This window comes from Malus sylvestris, chromosome 1, assembly GCF_916048215.2.
Source record: "Malus sylvestris chromosome 1, drMalSylv7.2, whole genome shotgun sequence".
NCBI lineage: Eukaryota > Viridiplantae > Streptophyta > Magnoliopsida > Rosales > Rosaceae > Malus > Malus sylvestris.
The window spans coordinates 18,469,412-18,497,243 of NC_062260.1; the positions used below are offsets into that span (position 1 = coordinate 18,469,412).

The window sequence follows — 27,832 nt, forward strand, 5'->3', positions numbered from 1 at the left end:
CAAGTTCTAGCTTTAACGCGTTAATGTTTAGTTAATTTTATTCTGACATATAGTGGGAATGATAAAATCGAGAGAACTCCAGAACATTCTGGAGTCTAATACATTGAAGTTTGGAAAGCCTTGCTCAAAGGCGGAGCATGATGTCACTACGTCAACTGTGCATATCCATGTGGAGTCACAATAATGTTGATCAAGGTATGACAGATGTCCAAATTGGAATAGGATCCTATCAGATCCTTCTTTGTAAGAATTTTGAAAATTACTTTATCGTATTTGTTTTTCTGTTATCCTGCCATAAAAATTTATTTTGGATTTTTTATTTAAAATTAAACAAAAATAATACCTGATAAAAATTAATCACACGATATATAATTAAAAAATACGATAATACGATTAAAAAATACGATAAAGTGATTCTTGAGTTCTTTATAAAGAAAATCCAAAAAAGATCCTGTGAAATTTATAGACGTTGCGGTAATGGCTTTGAATGTGGATCCCACCACTTCCTATCAAGTCTTTTTCACTTTGTAATTTGTAATTTTTGTTTCTTTTCTTATGAGGAATCTCACCTTGTAATTGGAGATTGAAAAGCCAAAATTTAAGCTTGCACCATTCTTTTCTTTCCCTGATGATGACCATTCATTTTTCTTGAGTAGCACGTCAATTTAGTATCCATGTATGTTTAATTTTTGAATTGATTTATTGGCTTAAATTGAGGGTTCGAAAATTGTTGGATCAAATTGAAGGATCATAAATGTGTTCAACGTTGTACCAGTAAGTGCTGAAGAATAATTAGTTTGAGGTTGTACACACAAAATCCTATGACAAATGAAATAAGAATACATGGCCAAAGAATATTTGTATTAATGAATTTGTAGGGTTATAATCTCTTTAATTGAATCCTCTGATTCGATCTCCGAACATGTAAAGTGTGTATGTAGGGGTTGTTAAAATCTCAAACCATTCTAACTCTCTCTCTCTCTCTCTCTCAAGATGAACGCAAAGTCTGTTAAAATCTCAAACCATTCTCACTCTCATTTCACAAAATTGGTATTTGTGGATCGTATTCATAGCTGCAATCCTGAAATTGGTATAGAAAAACAAACAATCATATGAGAGAGGAAGAAACAAAATATGCAATTGAAAATAATATTATCTCTTTCTTCTTCAACTTGCAATTGCAACAAAATAAATAAATAAATTTAATGGCATTATTTTTTAGGGAGTTTTAACGAAAAGCCCGTGATACTGTTCACTTTAACGAAAAATCACATTTTTACACTAAAAAGTCAAACATGATACTATTCACTTTACCCTTTATTTTGTCTTTATCGTTAAAACTCAAAGTTTTCAAACTCTTTTCTTTAGTTTTTCTTATTTTTTATTATGGCAGCTTAGTTACACACACCTAGCGAGTTTGGACAGACTCGCCTAAAGGGCAAGTCTTCTCTTTTCTATGTCTTGCAACATTTCTCTTTTCACCAATTTTGTTAAGGAAAACTAATAAAAAATATTTGAAAACTTTGAGTTTTAATGATAAAGACAAAATAAAGGGTAAAATGAATAGTACCAAGATTGACTTTTTAATGTAAAAATATGGTTTTTCGTTAAAGTGAACAGTAACAGGTGCTTTTCGTTAAAGTTCTCATTTTTTTAAGGAATTGCTAGCCAGACTCGCTAGTAAAGCAAGTCTAGGCAGTCTAGCGAGAATAGCTAGGCACGATGCGCTTCCATCCCGTACTCAAAACAACCTGGGAACCACATTATTAAAAAACTAAAAAAAATAATAAAAATGCTCATGAAAAACTCAAAATACTAGAGCACTTCAATTGATACTCGGAGCCCTTCTTAAGAAAAATAATAAATGGTGAGTGCAATTCAATTCAAACAGTTTTCTGAGCAAAATTATTTCAATAAAAAGAGACGTTTAGAACTAGCATCAGTGGATGATACAATAATACTTGAGCATTTTATGCATATGCAGGAAGATAATCTCAATTTTTTTTTTTATGCAATGGATGTAGATGAAATCAATGCTTGAGAAATGTTTTTTGGGTTGATGTAAAAGGTCGTGAAGACTATAGACTTTTGGAGGCATGGTTTCCTTTGATACTACATACGTCACAAATAAATAGAAGATGACATTTGCTCCATTTGTTGGCGTGAATAACCATTTTCAATCCACAGTACTTGGATGTGCATTGTTTGGTTAATCAAAACATGGGTTAGAGCAATGGGTGGAAACCTCTAGCTGCTATACTAACTGACCAAGACAAAGCCATGAAGTCACCCATTGCTCAGGTATTTCTAAATTCACGACTTTGCTTTTGTTTATGGCATATATTAAGCAAAGTCCCTAAAAAGATTGGATAAGTGATTAAGAAACATGAAAACTTTACGAGCATATATTCGATAATTGCATTTACAATTCTTGAACAAGTGAAGACTTTGAGAACAAATGATTGGATATGATTCAAACATTTGAGCTTGAAGATGATGAATGACTTCGATTTTTGCTTGAAGACCGTTTATAATGGGTGCTTACTTATATAAGAGACATTTTTTTTGCCAAAATGTCTACAACTCAACACTCTGAAAGCATAAATTCTTTTTTTTGATAAATATGTGAACAAGAAAACTACCTTGAAACAATTTGTTGGAAAATACATAGTGGCTTTGCAAGATAAGCAAGAAGAAGAATCACAAGATAATTTTAAAAACATGGGATGAAGAACCTATTTTGAAGTCTCCATCACATTTTGAAACACAAATGTCTGCAATTTACACATAAAATTTAAGAAGTTTCAAAAGAAGGTTTTAGGTGTTGGAGAATGCTATTTATTAAAAGTGAATGAAGATAATGTGATAAAGCCTTTTAAAGTTAAAAGACTTTGAAACAAAAATGAGAGTTCATGCCATTTTGGATGCAAGAAAAGTGGAGAAAAGTATGAGTCGTAATTTTAGGTTGAAGATGGTAAGAAATATAACCCTGCATTATTTATTAAAATATTAATTTTTTGAATGATTAAAGGGTTTAAACGAGTCATCTGATCCTCATTCGGTTGGTTGGAGATGGTTTGAATAAGGATACTAAACATGACTGATGGGCAGTGAAGTTTAAAGGCAAAATGAGGAAGAAAACATGATAAGACAGTGGAGTCAAAGTGTCAAACTCTACCCCTAAACTGGAACCGGAACTGGAATATATCAACGGTTCGGTTCGGTGCGGTTCCGCTTAAATTTATTACTAGAACCTTACGGTTCGGTCTACACCGGTTCCGATTCGGTTCTTGCCAATTTACGGTTCCGAATACTAAATTATTTGAACACCAAATCATCATGCATTCAAATACATCTTCTAAAACTGATTATATAAAGTTGCATACAACACATCTTTTTTAATGCAAATGTCTTTGGTAGTGGCACCAAGTCAACAAAAAGAGACAACTAAAATACATATGCATTGGTCAAACAGTTATCAGTCAACAAACAAAAAATTGATGAAGCAAACTGTAGATTTTCAGACTTCAAAGAGCAAGCAGGAAGCAACAGCTTTTGTACACAATCAGCAGCTCCCCTCCTATACACAATCAATTAATCAAACAACATATAATCAAATCAAACAACTTATTCCAGAGAGCAAGAAGAATCAAACAACTTATTTCAGAGAGGAAGCATGGGCTTCCCCAGTTTTAAAGTTTGAAGAAGCATCAAGAAAAATAAAAACCATCTCATGCTCATCTCATTCTTGCCGAAACTTCAATATAAAAGGTGTACATTCTTACAAGCTCCAAATAAATCCAGAAATTAGAGTCATAAAACACCTTTCCTACACATCTTATGCATTTGCAGTGTTCCTTTCTAGTCATATCCACAAATGTTATAATTACTCAATCCCAAATTTTAAAGCATTTAAACACATTTTGATTGCCATTATGCTCCAAATTTCAACTTGTTGCCACTGATTTATACATAATCTGCTGACAAATTTCAACTTGTTGCTCCACACAAATTTAAACAGAATCTTATGCATTTTGACTGCCACTGATTGAAAGAGTAAATTATAAATTCCACTAAATATGAATAGTAACAAAAGGGAACATATAAAAGTGAAAGATTAAGGAGAAAATGTGATAAGGAAGGTGCTAAAAAATTAAAGCTACATACATACCATCACTAGTAAAAAGTGATAAGTTAGGACTGAATAGTTTATGAATTGCCAATGCTAGATGTGCCGCCATTCCTTTTTTCTAGAACATATAAAAATTAAGAACTCATTAGAAAATAAGAAAGTAAGCATGCAATAAAACAAGAGAAAAACAAAAACAAAGTAATGAAAAATAAATATTCATACTTGTTTCAAGTGCTTCATAAAACTCTATATCTTCCAAAATTGTCTCATCGTCTAAAATTGAGATGTTATCTGACATCAACCAATTTTGAGTACAAATTAACCTCTCTACCATTAGAGGAGTCAATGAATAATGATATGGGTTCACAATCCTTCCTCCCGTGCTAAAGGCAGATTCTGAAGCTACCGTTGAGATTGGAATTGCTTGCAATTAGTGCCAACACTGGGTATTTAACACCATTCAATTTCCACCAATTTAAAATATCAAAATCTTGACCTACTTCCACTTTTTCATTGCGATCTAACAAGTACCTATCAAACTCATGGTCCGAGAGCACGACATTACTTGCTTCAACTTCTTTTATCCAACTTTCGTCCATTTCTGCACGTTTTTCCCCCCTTCCATGTTGATTTCGATCAGCCCCACCAATAGTAGTTGTAGTACTAGTAGTTTTAGAACAACTATTAGCACTAGATACACTTGGTTGGTTAGAAGAAGGAACATATTCATCATATAGTTTGAAGATTAGGCTTTTTATCTCATCCTTCTTAGCCATGGCTTCATCAATACTACACCCACGACGCTTCAAAATATGTGGCACATAGCCCAGTTTATATCTTGGATCAAGCACAAGTCCCACAAATAGAAAATGATTCACTTTAACAAGATCACCCAAATACTTATCAAATTTTACCTTCAGCTTCGTGCCATTTCATGCAATATCAAGCTTGTGTAGGTTTGAGTTAATAACATATCTTCTTCGACGAACAAATCAACTATCTCTTCATCAATTGCAAGCAAATCAGAAAAATTACTATGACAAGCTGAATGCAAAGCAACACTCATCTTCAATGTCATTTGATAGAACATTTTCAAAAATTTGACAAAGATAGCGGCATTGCTCCAATCTTCCATATTTGGTGGCCCATACCTCTTTTTACCATTGGAAGGTCCACCCACTCATTCTTCTTCTCCTGGCACATCTTTACCAAACCATGACAAGTATGCAATCTCATCATCTCCCATTCTTACAAAAGCTTTTTCAAATTTTAATACATTCGTTAACATCAAATAGGTGGAATTCCACCTAGTTGGCACATCTAAAAAAACAAGACCCTTGCATTTAATTTTCTCCTTCTTAACACAACTCCTAAAAGCTTCCACCCTTTGTGGAGAAGACGTTACATACACCAATGCATTCCTAATAGCTAAAATGGATTTATCTAACGTCGTCAAACCATTTTGAACTATCAAGTTAATAATATGATCACAACACCTGACATGCATATGATTTCCCTCAAGTATCATTCGTGAATTTTGCCAATGACAGATCTTTGTCTACAAATAATTTATTGCCACCTTGTTGAAGAAGCATTATCGACCCGTGATGGTTAGTACATTCTCCAAACCCCTTTCTAGCAAACAAACCTTAAGAAGTTTTCCAATGGAGTTCCCCTTGTGATTAGCTATGACACAAAAGTTTAGTATTCTTTTGTGCAACTTCCAATTACTATTTATGAAATGTGCCGTTATCACCATGTAGTTTACCTTTTGAAGACTTGTCCATGTGTCGGTTGTGAGGCTAACTCTGTTTTTAATTTTGCTTTCATTTCATCAGACATGAGGATAAAGTGTCTCGCAAGTGTCCTACGAGATGGTGGATAAAAATGGGGGCAAACAACACTACAGAAAAACCTAAACCCTATCCATTCAACATGTGAAAACGGCAACTCATCTAAGACAACCATTTGTACCAACGTCTTTATGCAATCTTCTTTTGTATTCCCCCTAGCCATAAGAGTACCAACACCATCATCAAAAGACAAAATCTTTTGCCTTTTATCTTGATTTATTCCCGGATAACTCTTACATCTTCCTCCCTCAATATGTTTTGTAACGGTTGAAGTACCATTTCCAGAAGGGTTAGCAGCAAAGGTAGTAGAACAGTGCTAAAACCTAGCTCTCCTTCTAATTATTGTTTCCTTGGTCCCATTTGGCTTCACAATGTTTCTATGTGATCATATTCAACAAAATGGTCCCATACTTTTGCCCTACGCCTACTGTTCCCAAGAGGAGGCAATGGAGGAATACCACTTGGTTGAGTTGGTGATTGTGCCTGGGGTGGAGTTGGTGGTTGGGATTGGGTTTGAGTTGGTAGTGATGGTGTTGGACCCGGTAATGACGAAGGTGATGATGAAGAAACATATGCAAAAGAAGAACAAAAACTATGTGATTTTGATTGGTTCGTCATCCCTAAACTAGACAAAAAACAAAAACCATGTCATGCACATACATATTTTGAATTATAGGAATATACTGAGTGATTAGAACGAGATGAACAACATGCCCACATCATAAAACTAAACAAAAGCATAGAACATGTTAAAATTCCAACCAAACAAAAGCATGAAAGACTTGAATTAGCATGGATCTCAATCACTTAAAGGCAGTCAAGGCAAAGGTTGTATTGCCTAAAGGACAAGCTACATTCTACTTTCTCATGGTTATTGATAATAGTAGCAGAAAACACGACACAATATTTGTAATGAAAAATAATATAAACAAACATTTTTAACAAATATATCTGAAATGAAACTCCAGAAAGAGATAAGAGGCCATACTGAGAAGATCTACAATTAAACCATTTTATACCTTAGAGAAACTATTAGGAGGAATCCGATGAAGACAGTCTTCCAATGCTTTTACATACACTAATGAGATCTTCTTTTCTCCTCAGATTGAAGATAGATTCTTGATTTTTGTCGTCAGTTGTGCCACTGCAGAGCAACCAAAAAAACAAATTGTTAATTAACCTTCAAATCGTGGCACTACAGAGCATAATTAAACACTTATTTTCCCCCGGGCAATAGTGTTGTCAATTAGAGTTAAACCACTTTAATTTCAGCACAGTTAAACACTTAATTTTAGTACATCTAATCCTAATGTAATAATGGGGTTCTATAAATGTTTAAAACTCCAAATCCTTTTTCTATTCCATATTGTGTAAAGATAGAACCGAATCACAAGAACAAAATGCACCTTCAGAGTTGGTTAGGATATGTTTGGTTGCTGAGAAAATGTAGACTAAGAAAAAGAAATAGAAGGTTGTTAACATGAACATGAATAAGAATGCAAACATCCATCCAATACGAGAACTTGGAACTCAGGAATTGCCAGAACCCATAGAAATTCACAAAAACATAAAAACCCAGAAATCGAAAACTGTCATAAGCTCAAATCAAAACCTAGAAACAAGATTAAAGATATCAAATTCAGAAAGCCACATTAATAACAAGACGACCCACATTTCAATCAAATGAGATTCCTAAACATTTCAAGCTAGACGAAGGACGGAGGACGAAGATAGAGAAAATACCAAGGAGGGGGGACGGAGGACGAAGAGTCGTGAGCTGTCGCGGAGGAAGGATGATGAGGGCCGTCTCAGTTGTAGAAGTTGAGGCCGTGGTGAGGGTCGGATCTCAGATGTGCGAAATGGGGGAATGGGGATGTGAGAGGGGTGAGGCCGTGTAAGTTAGAGTGAGGTGATGGTGAGGACCAAGTGAGTGAGTGAGTAAAAGTGTAAAACCTAATTGGGATGAGATCCAATGCTTTGCAACTTGGTGAAACTAATTTGTCAACCTATTATATCATGACATGTGTGTATATATATATAAAATTAATTAATTATTAATAAAATGATTCGGTTCGGTTCTGACCGGTTCTTGTTCATTTGAAACTAGAACCAGAACTGGTTTGAACGGTTCGGTTCGGTTTTTGACTCAAAGTTGACTTTTCCGGTCAACATGGTTTTTTTCGGTTTTTTTTATACGGTTCGATGCAGTTTTGCGATTTGACAGTTTTTATACCCACCCCTAATTGTCTGCCCTCCCACTTCCGATGCCCTCCCGTGTCCTCCTGTTTTGTGTGATCACGGTTAAGCACATCAACATTTTATATTATTTTTTTATAGAGATAATAAGACAAAAATGAATAGTAATATAAAATAGTGATGTGTTTTAACCGTGATCACACAAACAAGAGGACACGAGAGGGCACCTGAAGTAGGAAGGCAGACAATCCTTGTTTATGAAGTTTCAAGGCAAAATGATGAAGAAAACATGATAAGACAGTGGAGTCAAAGTGTCTAACTCTTCCTTTGACGTTGACGTTGACGTTGACGTTGACGTTTGAGCTTGCCATGCTAAATTTTTTTATTTTTTGGCATTTTTTAGAAGTGGGTCTCGTCATCAATTTAGGTGTTCTGCCATTTTGAATTCTTCTTGACGGAAAGGAATCTCTTCTCCTAAATCTATCTAATTAATTAATTTGGATTTTTAAAATTTGATATAACGGTTAAAGTTATTTAAATTTTAAAAAGATATCTTGTTTTTAGCCATTAGATTAAATTTTAAGGATCCGAATTATCTGATCGAGTGGATTTGATGGAAGGGATCTAGAAAGGATCCCCTTCGTTTCTTGACCATTTTTTAATTTTTTTGTTGTTTTTTTAATGATATGGATTCTAACTTGTTTTGAGAGTGGGATAAAAGTGCAACATGTGCTAGCAATCCCGGCTGTGTGAGAAATATATATCGAGAGAATCATGAGCATTTTAGACTCTTTGATACATGGAAGTTGTACAGTTTTGCTCACTCAAAATAACAGTAATGCTAGAGATAATAAAATTTTAAATTAAATGATGTGTCAACAATGAAAAATAAGTATGTTAATCATCACTTGTAATAATTTAATCATCAATAACTATATAATTTAGCTTACAAAATTTAATTTAGAAATTTTATCTTCCTAATTGTTCTTTGGTTGTGAAGGCAGAGCATTACGTCACTACGTTATCATCATTGCATGTTTATGTGGAGTCACAAGAATGTAGTTCATAATGACTTTTCAGAATGCGAGTTTGAATCATCCAACAAAATAGAGATGAATTTCATTAGACTAATATTTTTTATAGAACAATTTGAGAATGTTCCAGACTTTATATTGGTTTGACTACCATAAAATTTTGAGTTAATTGTGGCTATGGTCCCTCAACTTTAACTCAATTAGAATAATGATCTCTCAACTAAAAATTCGTTACCATTGATCCTTCAACTTTAATTCAACTAGAGAAATGATTCCTTAACTTTAACCCAATTGTAGCAATGGTCATTCCAACATAACTCATTTTGACAAATTTTTTGACATGGTTGACAAAAATGACCATAATTACATACTTTGATGAGTTGAGGGACCCTAATTATATAAATGGTTATTCCAACATAACTTATTTTGACAAATTTTTGACGAAATTGATGAAAATGACTATAGCTATACATTTTGATAAGTTGAGGGATCAATGGTAATGAATTTTTAGTTGAGGGACAATTGTTTCAATTTAATTAAAATTGAGGGACCATTACTACAGTTTATTCTAAAAATTTTATACTGCCAGTTGGTAAGAAATTTGTAGCTTGAATAATTTACGAGACACTGCTAACGACCACAATCTAAAATATTTCAAATTAAGTTATTCATGTGACAATCTAACTCTTAGTCTAATCATTCCTAAAATTAAATCTTAGATTCGAATTCTCCTTTGCCACATTCATTGATTCATTTTTTTCATTGGTCTACTACATTAGCAGCCATGACATTGAAGTACCCGAAACCAATAATCTAATGACAAAAATAGGATGAAACATTTACCACAGTTCAAAAGTAACACCATGATATTAATGCTACGTAGTTTTAAGTGTTACGGATAGTTTAGTTGTTATATTTGATTTTCATAATTGTTTAAAACTTTTATTTTCAATCTTACTATATCAGTCAGTGCTACTTACCGTTAAAAAAAGATTGCAAAAAAAAAATGTAAAATGAAAAAACAACACAAAATACTTCATTCAACATTCAACCGTTTGAAATAAACCACATAGTAATCTAATTTAAATTACAGTTAAAATTACAGTGTGATAAATTTTAGGTTTAAATGTTAAAATGATCCCTGTGTTTTAGTCATTGGATTAATTTAGTCCTAATGTTTTCAATTTGGTCAATTTAGTCATTGTGTTTATCTTTGTTAGCCAATTAAGAACATTTCCATCTAATTTCTGTATTAAAAATATATATATATATATAAATTATTATAAACTTATTTACAAAATTAAATATTTGATTTAAAATATTTATAAATGAAATAAAATATAAAATAAAAAATATTATTCTCCTTCCCAATTCCCTGACCTCCTCCCTAACATTACCTTCTCTCATTTCTATGTCACAACCTTAATTATTTTTCTGATTGGAAGTTTTATCTTAAAAGAGATTGACTAAAATGACTTTAATTGGTTAAAAGAGACAAACATGAGGACTCAACATAGGGATTAAATCGGCCATATGGCTATAACACATGGACCATTTTGACGTTTAAGCCTAGATTTTAACTTGGGTGACGAGAGGAGAGTACACCGTAACTTGGATACGATTAATTTTACATGAATTTAATTACAAGTTATAACCACTTAGTACTACAGTCTAGTGATATTCCTCATCATTTGTAAGTAAGAGATTTTAGGTTCGATTTTCACCAATGGTGAATTTGAACCACATTATTACTAGCTCATTGTAAGGTTAAGTTCACCCCCTCCCATAGTGTAGATAATATCATATGTTCAAGAAAAAAAAATACATGTCTTATTACTTCTCTAAGCAACAACACTAGGTATAGGAGAGCTTATGCGCTTGGCATAATGGGCTGAAGAATAAGGTCTTATCTAAACAGAACAATCTATCACTTGTTTTTCATTACACCCAAAAACTGTTTGAATTGAATTGCATACACCTTTTATTATTTTTGACAAGAAACGATAACGAAATTTTATTTATCAATCAACAAATTACACAATTATAGAGATTGCTCTGGAGATAATTTACACTAACATAAAAAATAGTAAATTCCCGAAATGGCCGAATAACAGCCAATGGAAACCATTGAGAACCTAAACCACTTATTAGGTTGTAATGAATTGTCCTCATTTTACCACATTTTTCAAACTTAGGGGACCAATTTGGTTTTAAAAAAAAGAAAGAAAAATTAATGAAAAGAGCTTGAAAACTTTGAGTTTTAATGATAAGGACAAAATAAAAGGTAAAGTGAATAGTATCATGATTGATTTTTTAGTGTAAAAAATGTGGTTTTTCATTAAAGTGAACAATACCATGAGCTTTTCGTTAAAGTTCTCAATCTCTTAATTTTTTTTTTGAACAAACGATATTTATCTACACTAAAGTAGTGGGGGAGTGAGCTAAGTCTTACAATGGGCTAGCCATAATAATGTAGTTCAAATTCGTCTTTGACGAGAATCGAATCAATATCTCTTAAATACCACTAGATCGTAATACTTAGTGATTAAGTAATCTCTTAATTACAAACTCTTGTAATACTCGACAAATCACTTAAAGGGAACGATGGTTTGTTTGATTTTGCAGCTGCACATGGAATGCCGAAACAATGGACGTCTAAGTGCAGCTGAATGTTCTTTCTTTTTCTCCCTAGTTGGGTGTAACATAGATAACATGTAACATTATTGGGTACAGAACTCATATATACATATAGAAAGAGAAAACAATACGCAAAATTCCATTCAATATTAAGAGGTTCTGATAAACAATACACAAGGATATACTTATAGAAAGGTTTTAGATCTTAAACTACAACCATATAGTTTGATAATCATTCCAATTATACACAAAATCACATCTTTATTATCGATCATATGTAGACTGATAGAAACTCCAGCAACCATGCACCAACAACTGCAGGACAAATAAAAGCATTGCCAATAAGGCGAGAAATACGGCTTGGTTGAATCGTCATTCCGCTGAGGACTTGATTAACGACTTCAGGGAGATATTTTCCGGAAATTGAAAGAATGTTTTCAATTGCTGCCAGCTACCTCTTCCTTTTATTCGTAGTTTGATTTTCAAAATTAGAAGCGATGCTGCTAAATTGTTTATGCTTATCATTGGTTGAAATACTCTTCAGATAAGAATCTTTATCCCCACATGTAGGTTGACAATTGTTGTAGCCGTTGTCACAAATATCGGCATGCAGAACGCCTCCTAGATATTTTTCTGGTTGAACACATGGCTGCAAGATTAAGAATCACAAACAAGCAACTGTTAAGTTTTTAATATACAAGTTGGTGTCAAAAATAATGTTCAAGCATGATTATTCTCACCTCCAGAATCATGCTATCTGTATATTGATTTTTCAAATCAAATGCATTGTAGCTAACCGGCTCATTTTTATCATTGGTTGAAATATTATTTTTGAAATTAACATGTGAATATTCATCTCCAATTTGAGGCTGCCACTTTATGCACTAAAAAATATTGGCATCCATAAAATTTTCGAAACTTTTGTTTTATTAAATTTAATATTAGAGTATTCAAATAAGCATGTTTATTCTCACCTCTTGAGACGTGTCATCTGCAGCTTTATTTTCGAAATCAAACACGGTGAAGCTATGAGGTTCACCTTTATCACAGGTTGAAATATCATTCTTATCAGTATAAGAATAATTATTATCTCCAAATGGTGATTGTATTGTATTACAATCATCACTAGTGCCATTGGCTTGCAGAACAGCTCCCAGCTGTATGTTTCCTGATGATAGGAATGTAGAGGAAAGATAATCTTGTGGTGTCTGGTGCGGTGTTTGAGGGGGTGAATTTAGAATTTCTTCCATCTCAGCACGCAACTGGTGGATTAAGAATCACAAACAAGCAGGTGTTAAATTTTAGCAGGATTTGCGAGTCCATACAAAAAAAATGTATAGTATATGATTATCTTACCTCTAGAAACCTAGCAAATGCAGCTGGATCATCCAAATCCGGGAATTTCCAGTCACCAGTTTCATCATCACCATCATCAACAACAACAACAACAAAGCCTTTTCCCACTAAGTGGGGTCGGCTATATGAATCCTAGAACGCCATTGCGCTCGGTTTTGTGTCATGTCCTCCGTTAGATCCAAGTACTCTAAGTCTTTTCTTAGAGTCTCTTCCAAAGTTTTCCTAGGTCTTCCTCTACCCCTTCGGCCCTGAACCTCTGTCCCGTAGTCACATCTTCGAACCGGAGCGTCAGTCGGCTTTCTTTGCATATGTCCAAATCACCAGAGCCGATTTTCTCTCATCTTTCCTACAATTTCGGCTACTCCTACTGTACCTCGGATATCCTCATTCCCAATCTTATCCTTTCTCGTGTGCCCACACATCCCACGAAGCATCCTCATCTCCGCTACACCCATTTTGTGTACGTGTTGATACTTCACCACCCAACATTCTCTGCCATACAACATCGCTGGCCTTATTGCCGTCCTATAAAATTTTCCCTTGAGCTTCAGTGGCCTACGACGGTCACACAACACGCCGGATGCACTCTTTCCATCCAGCTCGTATTCTATGGCTGAGATCTCCATCTAATTCTCCGTTCTCTTGCAAGATAGATCCTAGGTAACGAAAACGGTCGCTTTTTGTGATCTTCGCTAGATTGCTCCGGTCATTAGTGTGGATAAGTATATAAATGGATAGAGATAGGAAAGCAAACACAAGATGTACGTGGTTCACCCTGATTGGCTACGTCCACGGAATAGAAGAGTTCTCATTAATTGTGAAGGGTTTACACAAGTACATAGGTTCAAGCTCTCCTTTAGTGAGTACGAGTGAATGATTTAGTACAAATGACATTAGGAAATATTGTGGGAGAATGATCTCGTAATCACGAAACTTCTAAGTATCGGAGTGTGGTGTCGTCTTGACTTGCCTTATCTGTCTCATAGGTAGATGTGGCATCTTCTCTGGAAGTACTCTTCCTCCATCCAGGGGTGGTATCTTTAACTGGTGGAGATGCACAAGGTAATGTATCAATTTCACTTGAAGTTTACTTGTAGTTTCAGGCTTGGTCAAGCGCGATACAAACCATGTAGTAGGAGTCCCCCAAGTAGCCGAGCTAGGGGGTCTACTGAAAGAGGTGACAGACAAGGTAAGCAATCAGAGCTCCGACTGATTGTTCACCTTCTCCCCATCTTGCAGCAGCATGAAGGATAAAGAGAAGAAAAATGAGAAGATATGATATGAGATACTTTTGCTTTTGAAGAAGTAACTTTCCACAGGCTTATTCTTGAACTGAGCTGGATGGTTTTCTGGTTTCCTCCAGAGTATAAGGCCGACTGAAGAATTTGAGGGTCAAAACAAGTCCATCAAATCTAGAGTACGTTCCACCCTGCTGATATGGGATACTTTTGCTTTTGACAGAGTAATGGATGTATCGGCACGTGTGCTGTTACGCTTGTCTCCACATGCTTCCTTGTATCCTTCGCACTTGCCCTATCTGTTCCTCAAGCAGATGCGGAATCTTCCCTGGAAACATAAGATGTTGAAGATGAGTACTCGAGAGCAATGCCAGGTAAGTAATCAGGTAAGGGGTTCCAGACAGTCAGTTCCTGGCTGGAAGCTTGATTCCAAGTGCTGACTGATTGCTCTCTTTCTCCTTGTCTTGCAGGTAAAAACAAGGCCAAAAGAAAAAACAGGGAAAAAGCATGATATGCGATACCCTTGCTTTTAACCCTGATGATATGAGATATTCTTGCTCTAGTATAGCTTGTTTGCAGAGGTATTATCGGGGGGAAAGAAAGCTGAATATTTCGAAAGGCTTTGTTGGGAGTGCCCTCTCAGATATGATGAAGGGTTGAGCATTTTTGCAGGTCTGCCTGTCCGTTGGGGATGGAGGTCGACATATATAGGAGTCTCCCTAACAACAAGTAGTAATGCTATTCCTTTACCCTGCTTGGTCATAGCACGGTAGTGGGAGCTGCCAGTTTCACATGTTTTAACTCTGTCAGAGCACTTTGAAAAAGTGGTCTGTGGTATCTGGCTCTCGAGATTCGGAGAACGATGCCTCTTCGATTTTTGAGAAAGCAATCATGCTGGGGATCTGACTCTCGAGATTCGGAGAGCAGTGTCTCTTCGATTTTTGAGGAAGTAATCATGTTGAGAGTCTGGCTCTCGAGATTCGGAGGGCTAGACCAGAATCTGGTGGCTCTCGAGATACGAAGCACAGAGGTTGACATACATGGACTTTCCAATTATCCAGCAGTGATACTGTTCCTTTACCCTTGTGGGTAATAATATGGTGGCTAGACCTTCAAAATTTATGGGTCTAAACTTTGTTAGTGTTGTTTCTTTGCTATTCTTTTACCCTTCTTGGTCAGAGCGATGTAGTGGGAGCTGCAAGCTTCACGTGCTCAACTTTGGCAGAGAACTTTGGCAAAGTTATCTGTGGTACCCATGAGCTATTGTTGCGTGTGGGAAGTGGGTGATTGAACAGTAAGATTCATGTGTTTTCTACTTCCCCAGAAGTCTTTGACAGAATGCCCATAATTTTCGCAAAGCTGAGTGTGCGTGTGACAGGTGCTGACAAGGCTGGAAAAGTAGGTGCCTCTTCGATTTCTGAGATCGGCCCTCGTGGTCTCTAGGGAGCCCAGCTTTTGAGAAAACGAGCGCCTCTTCGATTTCTGAGATCGGCCTTCGTGGTCTTTGAGCAGCCCAACTTTTGAGAAAACAAACGGCTCTTCGATTTCTGAGATCAACCCTCGTGATCTCTAAGCAGCCCAACTTTTGAGAAAGCAAACGCCTCTTCGATTTCTGAGCAGGCGCCTCTTTGATTTCTGAAGCTCCGTCGAGTGCAGATTTTTATAGGGGCTGACATTAAGTTCCTAAGCACACTTGAATCTCCACCAGTAGAAGCTTCATTCTTGCACTTCTAAGATCTTGATTTGTCCGACCTCTTCTCTCTTCAACACCTTTGAAAATGTCTGGCCCCTCCGACCGTCGTTTTGACTTGAACCTTGTTGAAGAGGCAGCCCCGCCTTCTCCAGACAACATATGGCGCCCATCCTTCGTCTCCCCAACTGGTCCTCTTACCGTTGGGGATTTCGTGATGAAGAATGATATGACTGCTGCGGTGGTGGCCAGGAACCTTCTCACTCCCAAAGATAACAGACTACTTTCCAAACGGTCTGATGAGTTAGCTGTTAAGGATTCGCTGGCTCTCAGTGTTCAGTGTGCAGGTTCTGTGTCTAATATGGCAACGCCTATTTGCTTGAACCCGCCAAGTTGAATCATTGGCGGCTGAAGTGATGAGTCTCAAACAGGAGATTAGAGGGCTCAAGCATGAGAATAAACAGTTGCACCGGCTCGCACATGACTATGCTACAAACATGAAGAGGAAGCTTGACCAGATGAAGGAAACTGATGGTCAGGTTTTACTTGATCATCAGAGATTTGTGGGTTTGTTTCAAAGGCATTTATTGCCTTCGTCTTCTGGGGCTGTACCGCGTAATGAAGCTCCAAATGATCAACCTCTGATGCCTCCTCCTTCTAGGGTTCTGTCCAGTACTGAGGCTCCAAATGATCCCCCTCCGGTGCCTTCTCTTTCTGGGGCTCTACCGACTGCTGAGACTTCTCCTAAGCAACCTTTGTGAAGGCTCCCTCTTGTGTGTTTATTTTGACTCATGTATATGTACATATTTGTAGCTTATCGGGGATATCAATAAATAAGCTTTCCTTCATTTCAACGTATTGTGTTAAATACACCAAAGTCTTCTTCGCTAAGTTCTTTGAATTTTCTTTTGTTGAAGCTTGTATGTTGAAGCTTTCTGAGTGGAGCATGTAGGTTGGGGTAGTGTTCCCTTAATTTCCCGAGTGAGGAAAACTTCTTGGTTGGAGACTTGGAAAATCCAAGTCACTGAATGGGATCGGCTATATGAATCTTAGAACGCCATTGTGCTCGATCATGTGTCATGTCCTTCGTTAGATCCAAGTACTCTAAGTCTTTTCTTAGAGTCTCTTCCAAAGTTTTCCTAGGTCTTCCTCTACCACTTCGGCCCTGAACCTCTGTCCCGTAGTAGCATCTTCTAATCGAAGCGTCAGTAGGCCTTCTTTGCACATGTCCAAACCACCGTAACCGATTTTCTCTCATCTTTCCTTCAATTTCGGCTACTCCTACTTTACCCCGGATATCCTCATTCCTAATCTTATCCTTTCTTGTGTGCCCACACATCCAACGAAGCATCCTCATCTCCGCTACACCCATTTTGTGTACGTGTTGATGTTTCACCGCCTAACATTCTGTGCCATACAGCATCGCCGGCCTTATTGCCGTCCTATAAAATTTTCCCTTGAGCTTCAGTGGCATACGGCGGTCACACAACACGCCGGATGCACTCTTCCACTTCATCCATCCAGCTTGTATTCTATGGTTGAGATCTCCATCTAATTCTCCGTTCTTTTGCAAGATAGATCCTAGGTAACGAAAACGGTCGCTCTTTGGTATTTCTTGATCTCCGATCCTCACCCCTAACTCGTTTTGGCCTCCATTTGCACTGAACTTGCACTCCATATATTCTGTCTTTGATCGGCTTAGGCGAAGACCTTTAGATTCCAACACTTCTCTCCAAAGGTTAAGCTTTGCATTTACCTCTTCCTGAGTTTCATCTATCAACACTATATCGTCTGCGAAAAGCATACACCAAGGAATATCATCTTGAATATGTCCTGTTAACTCATCCATTACCAACGCAAAAAGGTAAGGACTTAAGGATGAGCCTTGATGTAATCCTACAGTTATGGGAAAGCTTTCGGTTTGTCCTTCATGAGTTCTTACGGCAGTCTTTGCTCCTTCATACATATCCTTTATAGCTTGGATATATGCTACTCGTACTCCTTTCTTCTCTAAAATCCTCCAAAGAATGTCTCTTGGGACCCTATCATACGCTTTTTCCAAATCTATAAAGACCATGTGTAAATCCTTTTTCCCATCTCTATATCTTTCCATCAATCTTCGTAAGAGATAGATTGTCTCCATGGTTGAGCGCCCTGGCATGAACCCGAATTGGTTGTCCGAAACCCGTGTCTCTTGCCTCAATCTATGCTCAATGACTCTCTCCCAGAGCTTCATTGTATGACTCATTAGCTTAATACCCCTATAGTTCATGCAATTTTGTACGTCGCCTTTATTCTTGTAGATAGGCACCAAAGTGCTCGTTCGCCACTCATTTGGCATCTTCTTCGTTTTCAAAATCCTATTGAAAAGGTCAGTGAGCCATGTTATACCTGTCTCTCCCAAAACTTTCCACACTTCGATTGGTATATCGTCTGGGCCTATTGCTTTTCTATGCTTCATCTTCTTCAAAGCTACAACCACTTCTTCCTTCCGGATTCGACTATAAAAGGAGTAGTTTCTACACTCTTCTGAGTTACTCAACTCCCCTAAAGAAGCACTCCTTTCATGTCCTTCATTGAAAAGATTATGAAAATAACCTCTCCATTTGTCTTTAACCGCGTTCTCTGTAGCAAGAACCTTTCCATCCTCATCCTTGATGCACCTCACTTGGTTTAGGTCCCTTGTCTTCTTTTCCCTTGCTCTAGCTAGTTTATAGATATCCAACTCTCCTTCTTTGGTATCTAGTCGTTTATATATATCGTCGTAAGCCGCTAACTTAGCTTCTCTGACAGCTTTCTTCGCCTCTTGCTTCGCTTTTCTATACCTTTCACCATTTTCATCGGTCCTCTCCTTGTATAAGGCTTTACAACATTCATTCTTAGCCTTCACCTTTGTTTGTACCTCCTCATTCCACCACCAAGATTCCTTTTGGTGTGGGGCAAAGCCCTTGGACTCTCCTAATACCTCTTTTGCTACTTTTCGGATACAACTAGCCATGGAATCCCACATTTGGCTAGCTTCCCCCTCTCTATCCCACACACATTGGGTGATTACCTTTTCTTTGAAAATGGCTTGTTTTTCTTCTTTTAGATTCCACCATCTAGTTCTTGGTCACTTCCAAGTCTTGTTCTTTTGTCTTACTCTTTTGATATGTACATCCATCACCAACAAGCGATGTTGATTAGCCACGCTCGCTTGTTGGTGATGGATGTACATATCAAAAGAGTAAGACAAATGAACAAGACTTGGAAGTGCCCAAGAACTAGATGGTGGAATCTAAAAGAAGAACCATCATCAAAGCTCAAAATGTTATTACTGTCTATAAGACGAGAACCATCTGGAGACTCAGAGCTATTAACATCTCCTCGCCCTTTGTATCCCAGATGTTCCACTGGCTCTGGAATCACATCACTTACAGCAGCTTGATTGTCTTCCGAGTTAGCACCTGAATCAGCTAATTTGCCGCAGAAAGGATCACCCTTCGGCTTCTTATAACTAGGTGACCTGTTCTTCAGGAGGCAGAGGACAAAGGAACCCACCTCAGTTTCTTTAAACTCATGGATTACCCAATCGGTCTTCTTTGCTTTCAGCCCACGACCTTCGTGGAAAGTCAGAAACCTCTTCTTCCCAATCACAGATTCGGATTCTTCAGCCCTGATCTCCCGCTCGTCTCCTGTGCTCTTGTAAAAGCCTTGATCCGTGGCCCTGTCTCGGCGAGTCTTGTCGATGTCCTTGTATTTGGGCCGGGTGAAGAAGAACCATTCATTCTCATGAACTTCTGGGAAGAATGCTAAAATCCAACAACAAAACAAAATGTTCAAAATTTGAAACCAACCCATCCAACTCTTGAAGAAGAAAAAGAAACACTGAAACACGATCATAAATTTTTGTGTGCAACAGTATTATACAATAGGAAACAGTTATGGCTTAGCTCTTTAAAGGGAAATTAAATCGAAAACACAAAGCATATTTTTTTTTTTTGTTTTTGATAAAACACAAAACAATATATTAAAATTGAAACCAACCCACTTCAATTCTTGAGGTACAAGCGATATTACTACTCTCAATTATGCATACAAAAAGATCATCAATATAAACAGAGCACTGGAATTACTAAACAAAAAAAGAAAAAGAAAAGAAACCAACCCAATTCAATTCTGAAATGAAAAAAGAAACCGAAACAACATCAGAATCCACCAGAAATAAGAAATGGTGAAGAAAAAGTGAGACAGATTAGTGGGTTTACCAGGAATTTCCCAGGGCTCGTACTTGCTGACATCGATTTCAGGGATGAGGTAGCGGAAATGGGAGTCGGTGCCCTGTATCTTGTTCTTCAAGTAGTAGCGGACCAGCAACTCATCAGTGGGGTGGAATCTGAACCCAGGCAGTGGGATCACATTCACATGAACTGCATCTCCTTCTTCAGTTGTCATGCTGCTGCTGCTGCCTCCACTGCTGTTCTCTCTCTCTCTCTCTCTCTCTCTCTCTCTCTCATCAAAGACCACTTACCACACAAAGCACTGGATTTTTGTATTGACCAGAATTTTTTCCAAGTCTTTGATCTTTAGGAGTAAGTTCATCTTTTGCTCCCTACACTATTGAGGTTTCTTTCATTTTGGTCTTCCAACTATTTCTTATCACAATAATATTTTTATCTAATTCAAATTACAGTGTGATAAATTTTAACTTGGGTGACGAGAAAAGAGTATACTCTCCTAGCTACTTTGGCTACGAATAATTTTACATGAATTTAATTGCAAGTCGTATTACTATTCTAAGTTACAACACTAACATGGATATGAGCCCGTCTGCGCTGGGTGTGGTATGCTGAAGAATAAAGTCCCTGCCTAAACAAGACAATCTACCACTTGGTTTTCATTACAACCGGAAACTGTCTAAATTGAATTGCACACAACCTTTATTATTTTTACAATAATCAATAGAAATATTTTATTAATCAACCAACAAATTATACAATTACAGAGGTGCCAAATGTATAAATTTTCTAAGAACTAATAATTTAAAATGGAGATAATTTACATAGACATAAAAAAACAGTAAATCTCCCATATGGCCAGCACCACATGAATAAGAACCAAAGAAAACCATTGAGAACGTAAACCATTTATAAAGTTGTAATGAATTGTCGAGGAATTGTTTTCAAAATGTTGAGAACAAAATTCAGGACATTAGATGTCATAAAATAATTAGTTAGAGGTTCTATGGATTGTTCTCATTTTACCATATTTTTAAAAGCTATGTGACCCATTTGGTCCAAAAAAAAAGAGGTTTAAAGACCTAAATATAATAACTACAAAAACACAAGGTGCAAATTTATAATTAAATCTAGAGGTTCGAGTACAAGTTCTAGCCTTAACGCGTTAATTTTTAGTTAATTTTATTCTGGCGTGTAGTGGGGATGATAAAATCGAGAGAACTCAAGAACATTCTGGAGACTGACACATGGAAGTTGGAAAGCCTTGCTCAAGGCAAAGCATGATGTCACTACGTCAACTGTGCATGTCCATGTGGAGTCACAAGAGTGTTGATTAAGGTACAACAGATGTCCAATTTGGAATAGGATCCTATACTTTATCATGTTCGTTTATCTGTTTGGGCAATAAAAATTTATTTTGAATTTTTTATTTAAAATCTAACACAAAAAGTATCCTTAATCATACAATAAAATGATCCTCATCTGTGAAATTTATAGACGGTAATGGCTTTGACTGTGGATCCCACCACCTCCTATCAAGTCTTTTTCACTTTGTAATTTGTAATTTTTGTTTCTTTTCTTTTGAGGAATCTCACCTTGTAATTGGAGATTGAAAAGCCAACATTCAAGCTTGCACTATTCTTTTCTTCCCCTAATGATGACCATTCATTTTTCTTGAGTAGCACGTCAATATAGTATCCGCGTATATTTAATTTTTGAATTGATTTATTAGCTTAAATTGAGGGTTCGAAAATTGTTGGATCAAATGCAAGGATCATAGATGTTGTACCAGTAAGTGCTGATGAATAATTAGTTTGAGATTGTACATACGAAATTATGTGACAAATGAAATATGAACACATGTCTAAAGAATATTTGTATTGATGAATTTGTAAGATTATAATCTCTTTAATTGAATCATCTGATTCGATATCCAAACATGTAAAATGTGTATGTAGGGGTTATTGATTCAAGGTCGTGATGACTTGATCTTGAATGAATGATTGTCTCAAGAATTTGGCTTGTGGCGAGGGAAGAACCGGCACATGTGGTGCTTGATGATTTTTCACAGGTTTTGGCGAAGAACGTAGAAGCCTTTCTGAATTCTTTTGAGTATTTGGGAATTTGGGAATTTGGGAATTTAGATGCTTGAGAGCTTTAGAGTTTCAAAGCTTTAACGTCTGGGCGTGAAAACGATTTATGGACCCTCTTTTGTCTTGAAGCCTTCCATTTATAGACTTTCCAAGCTTTGCCTACGAAAGAACCGAGGCCTCATTCATGTCTTTGTTCGTAATTTGTGATTTTACTCCTTCAATTAATATTTGATTTAATCAAATAAAAATTAAATTAAAAATCAAACAAATCAATCTTCCTAATTTAACATTTTCATTTGATTTAAATTAATTAATTTGTTAATTTAAATGAAAATCAAATATCACTTTCCATCAAATATTGTCCGTCCTTGCAAGCCATGTACGTCCTCACATACTGAAATTTAATGCATTGGTGAACATTATTTTATATCAAAATGTGCATGTCTACAAAGAGTGTTGACGGAAACTTGTAATTTGGGAACAAATTTCTTCCAACACAATTTCACCGTTACTCGAAAAAAATAGGGTTATATTATATAAGTTCGGATCCATTCATGATTAAGTAATGTTTTAATTACAATCTTTTGTAATGTGCCACAAGAGAAACACTCTTTGATTAAAATTACGAAGAAATGTCATGTTTGATTTTGTAGCTTGCCTATGTATTCTTTTTCAGGAGAATCAAGTCAACTCGTAGTTAATGAAATTTGGATGGCCATCTGGATATGGTGCTTGAAGAGTTTGGGGTAAATTTGGTTGGCCATTTTGTCTCCATGCTCTTGATTTAATTTGAGCCCAACACTTGACAAATAGGCGAAAATGATGAGGTCAACCAGATAGTCTGGTATCACTCAACTAGGGGCATCGAAATAATTCCACATTGCTAATTGTGGATGTCACTCAACTTCGGAGGAATCACTCAACTCTAATTGCAAACTTAAAAAGAATTGCATCTCATTTGTTATGGGAAAAATTTCCCTCTTTCGTTCATCGAAACATTTGAAGGGATTACAAAAGTTCGTATTAAGCTTTGCAAAAAATGTTGTCATCTCACCTATGCCACTAACTAAAACCATTCTTCCAAAGACACCAACTTAAACTCAATTAACAAACAACTGAACACAATAATTCAAAATAATTATTCAGTAGCAATTAGCTATTCCAATTATACCGAATGCCCTAAATTAGTGCATCTCATTCCAATGTAAATTTGCTTTCATTTGTTGTAGACTCGTGCTACTTTCTCAGATTCTATCTTGTTCTCAAGGTACGTCAGGGAGATCCTCTTTCTCCATTACTTTTTTGTTTAGCTGAGGAAGCTCTGAGTAGAGGTTTATCTTTACTCTACTCTACTGGACAAATCACTACTATTTCAGCTCCACCGGGTTGCTGCCTTTCAACTCATGTGTTAGGTGCTGATGATCTTTTTATTTTTTGTCATGGGAATGTTCGATCTCTTCTTTCTATTCGAAAGTTTTTGGATAAGTATGGTTATGCACCGGGACAACTTGTTAATGCAACTAAGGGTACTTTTTTTATCTCGGCTCCACATCTGCCAATCGTAGAGTGCATGTCTCGAGATATCTTGGCTTTCGTATGGGTGTTGTTCCTTTCACTTATCTTGGAATCCATTTTTCGTGGTAAGCCAAAAGAATTCACTTTCAAGCTTTGGTGGATAAGACTAAAGCTCTTCTTTTAGGTTGGAAAGGTAAACTTCTCTCAATGGTTGGACGACTCCAATTGGTGCAATTTGTTTATCAAAACTTGTTTTTCCATAGCTTCTCAGTTTATCAATGGCCCATTTTCCTTTTAAAGCATCTCTTTGCTTGTACACAAAATTTTATTTGGTCAGGGGGCTTGGCTTCACGAAAGCTAGTAACTGTTGATTGGAGTATTGTGTGTCGACCTAAGCATGAAGGTGGCCTTGGTCTTTGAGATTTGACATTGAACTTGACAACTTTGATTAGTTTTGGCGGGATGCTTTACAATCCTCTTATTTGTGGAGTTCATTCGCTCGTCAACGTTTTCCTCTTGCACCTTATAACAAACAAGGTATCTATTTACTGTCTTCTGTGTGTCATGGGTTGAAGAGTGCTTCACCTTTCTGAATAATAATAGTCATTGGGTTATTGGTGATGAGAAATTTGTTTCCTTTTGGTTCAACAAATGGTTGGATAGCCCGATTATTGGCCCTTCATTATCTTCGATCATTGCACCTATAGGTCTTTCTAGGGTTGCAAATGTTATTGAAGTTCAAAGTTGGTCTTTGCCAGATTATTTTGTAGATTTATTCCCTTCTGTAGTGTAACAAATTTTACGTTTACCTTTGCCTTTAAATGTAGAAAATGACAAATTGATCTGGGAGCCTATCTACTGGGAAATTTTCCTTTTCTTCTGGCTATCATCTTATTCGACGAAAACATAGTGATTGTGCTTGGGCTAAGGTTATTTGGCTACATTTTATCCCACCTCAACTATCTATTTTGGCTTGGCGGCTACTTCATGACAAACTTCCTACTGAAGGTACACTTCAACGACGTGGTATTTCTTTGGCGTCCATTTGTTGTTTATGTCATAATTCTAAGCAATCTATTGTTCATCTTTTCTTCGGTTGTCAGATATCTAGGCAGATTTGGAGGTGGTTAGTATGTCAATTTGGTACCTCTTTGTCTTTTTCAGATTCTCTGGTTGCTTTTTGGGATGCTTATGTACGTAAGCCCCTTTTCCCAAAAGTTGCACAATCTTTGAATTTTTGTGGATCTTTCTACTATTTCAGCTCGAAATAAGTTTATTTTTTAGGGTCGCTGAATCTATTTTCGTCGTCTTTGAATATCTATCAATTATGGGATCGTTCACGATGAGAAGTTTCTTCCTGGTTATTCTCAAGGTTTTGACACTCGTATAATTTCTTCTTGGGGATCTAGCCTATCCCACACACAACGCTAACTATTCTTCATGTGCTTTGGTTTTCTCATTGGTTTCCTTGGATTAAACTTAATACAGATGGTTTGTCCAAAGAAAATCCCAGTCCTACAGCTTGTGGATGAGTTTTCAGGGATTACCATGATCAATTTCTTGGTGGCTTTTGCCAAAGGATTAGTTAATGTCCAGGGTACAGCGGGATGGCCACGTGTTGTCCGACACTCGAGGGTGACGCAAGCCATTTAATGAATGTATATGCCGAGAACATGTGAAGCATGCATATAAATTTCGCACGAACTACGCAATGTAATATTCAAATATAAACTTTACCAAAATAATATTAAAAAAATCAACTGTTAAATAAAATGATAGTGATAATGCATGACATGTTTAGAGCATACATCTAATTCAAAATACAAGTGGAAGGTGTAACAGAAAGTGCTATTATAGGTGAAGTCAAAAGCAGAGAGGATGACACGATATCACTGGTAGGGGAATGCCTCATTCCTATGTCTTAAGGGGCGCAAAACAAACATGAGTGAACCAAGTTGATAGTTATTCAATGTATTAACCCCCAAAGTTTATGAAAACTCAATAGCATAATATGTAGTAGGTTTTCCGAAAACTCTAGCATGCCATAAAACCTTCACCAAACATATATCATATATAGTGTGCTAAATAGTGGTATTAGTATCGCCTAAAGGCATATAGAACTCTTCTGGTCGAAGCCACCTACACACGCTCGGCCAAAGCCACATACACACACCCGACCAAAGCCAATATAAGTATCTTCCGGTCGAAGCCATCTACGCACGCAAGCGAAGCCAATATATGTATCATCCCCCGTAGACAAAACAGTGACCACTAGATAAGTACAAAATCATTGAATATAATATTTCCAACATAAGTACATATATCTTAACGGAGCTTAGTAGCTCAAACATCATATCTCAAAACATCTTCATAGTATATAGTCATCCTTCATATATACTACAAAGAACAAGAAATCGATAAAGCATGGTATTCTAAAATGTTCTCGATAAAGCATGATATCTCATAATAAATAAAATCTAATTTACTCATAAAACGTTTCATAAAAAGTAACCATTAAATCATGTTTTTCATTTATGCATTTCTAATAGTAAAATATGCATTTTAGAAGGGGTCCACTCATAGATACTTCGTCTTCGAAGAGCCGTGCAAAAAAGGAAGGATGGAAACGCCGCTAATAATCATACCTAAGCACATAAAGGGTCAAATTAATAAAACTCTATCATAACAGTTGAATTTCAGAAAACGAACATCATAAACAGATTCAAGACGTCAAAAAACATAAGGGGGACCTCGAGTACCCTCACACGTCGCTATAAGCACCCTCACGTGCCGCCAGCGGCCCCAACGACCACGTGCCGCCCCACGTGCCGAGATGGGTTGCCGGAAAGTTGGCGAAAAGTCATCGGCGCTGTCATGGATGACGGCGGAGCACAGTGCCTCCGGTGGATGCGTGTGTGCCGGCCAAGGCTCGACCTCATGCATGCCCACACGCAGGCTCACGTGTGGACCCATGCGCTGGTTAGGTTCAGGTTTTAGGCTTCTGGGCTTGGCCCTAGGGTCATGGGCTTATGCCTGGGGTTATTTGGGTTTGGGCCTAAAGCTTGGGCGGGACTACATGGCCAAAGGTCTGGTTGGGTTTCTGGGTTCCTAAATTATTGGGTTGGGCTCAATTAGGTTTGGGCTAGATAACATGGCCCAAATGAATCTGGGTTGAGGTTAAACGGGTAGGGTCGACCTGGTTTCAAGCCATAGTTTGGTCGGTTTCTGGGCTAGTTTTCAAACGCTCATAACTTCTTCAATACTCAACCAAATCAAGTGATTCAAAAGCTAAAGTTGTAGTACTCAACAAGATGAAGAGAATGGTACCTTGCATGACTACTAACTTGTCGTTGTTTGGCAAAAAACACCTCAAAAGTGGTGATACTCGTCGAAAAATATGGAAAAGCTACTTCGAGCTATTTTCTACGACTAACACGTATGTACAACTCAAAACAAGCTTCGATCTTAAAACACATCCAAAGAGTTTCTAGGCGCTTACCAATGTCAAAAAAATCACGAAACGTGTCGGGGAAGACGATGAATAGTGACCACATCATTAGAGTGTTCCTCAGTTGGCACGGGGTTTCCCGAAGCTTCTCTGTCCACTTGGTGGTGGTTTGGGATGGTTGTTGTGTGATTTTCATAGAGGAGGGGGAGAAATGCAGATAGAGAGCATGAGAGTGAGAGGGAAGAGATAGAGAGAAAATGGAGAAAGTGAGAAGTAAGGGAGAGAGAAAGAGTTACAAAAATTAGAAAAAAGAAAAGAGGGAAGGGGATGGTTAGGTCCAAGGGGAAAAAACAAAGGGACAAGCTTCTCAAAGTGGGTCCCAGTGGCTCACAATTCAAGAACGTGTAAGACGAAACACAAAAT

The 27,832-nt window shown here is 37.0% G+C and overlaps 1 protein-coding gene across 4 annotated transcripts in view; it reads right to left on the reverse strand.

Moving 5' to 3' along the window:
- LOC126618078 (NAC domain-containing protein 45-like) overlaps positions 1–27,832 on the reverse strand; it is a 42,553-nt gene that overhangs the window by 3,620 nt on the left and 11,101 nt on the right. The window contains exons 2-5 of one of the 4 annotated variants that reach the window (XM_050286191.1): positions 19,425–19,927; positions 13,209–13,277; positions 12,827–13,114; positions 12,423–12,501 (exon numbers count right to left, since the gene is read on the reverse strand). In XM_050286191.1, coding sequence (XP_050142148.1) covers positions 12,423–12,501; positions 12,827–13,114; positions 13,209–13,277; positions 19,425–19,927 — 939 coding nt within the window. Of the gene's footprint in view, positions 1–11,970; positions 12,502–12,826; positions 13,115–13,208; positions 13,278–19,424; positions 19,928–20,383; positions 20,728–27,832 lie in introns of those variants that run through there. The other 3 variants (XM_050286202.1, XM_050286196.1, XM_050286188.1) reach the window with 3 other exon arrangements.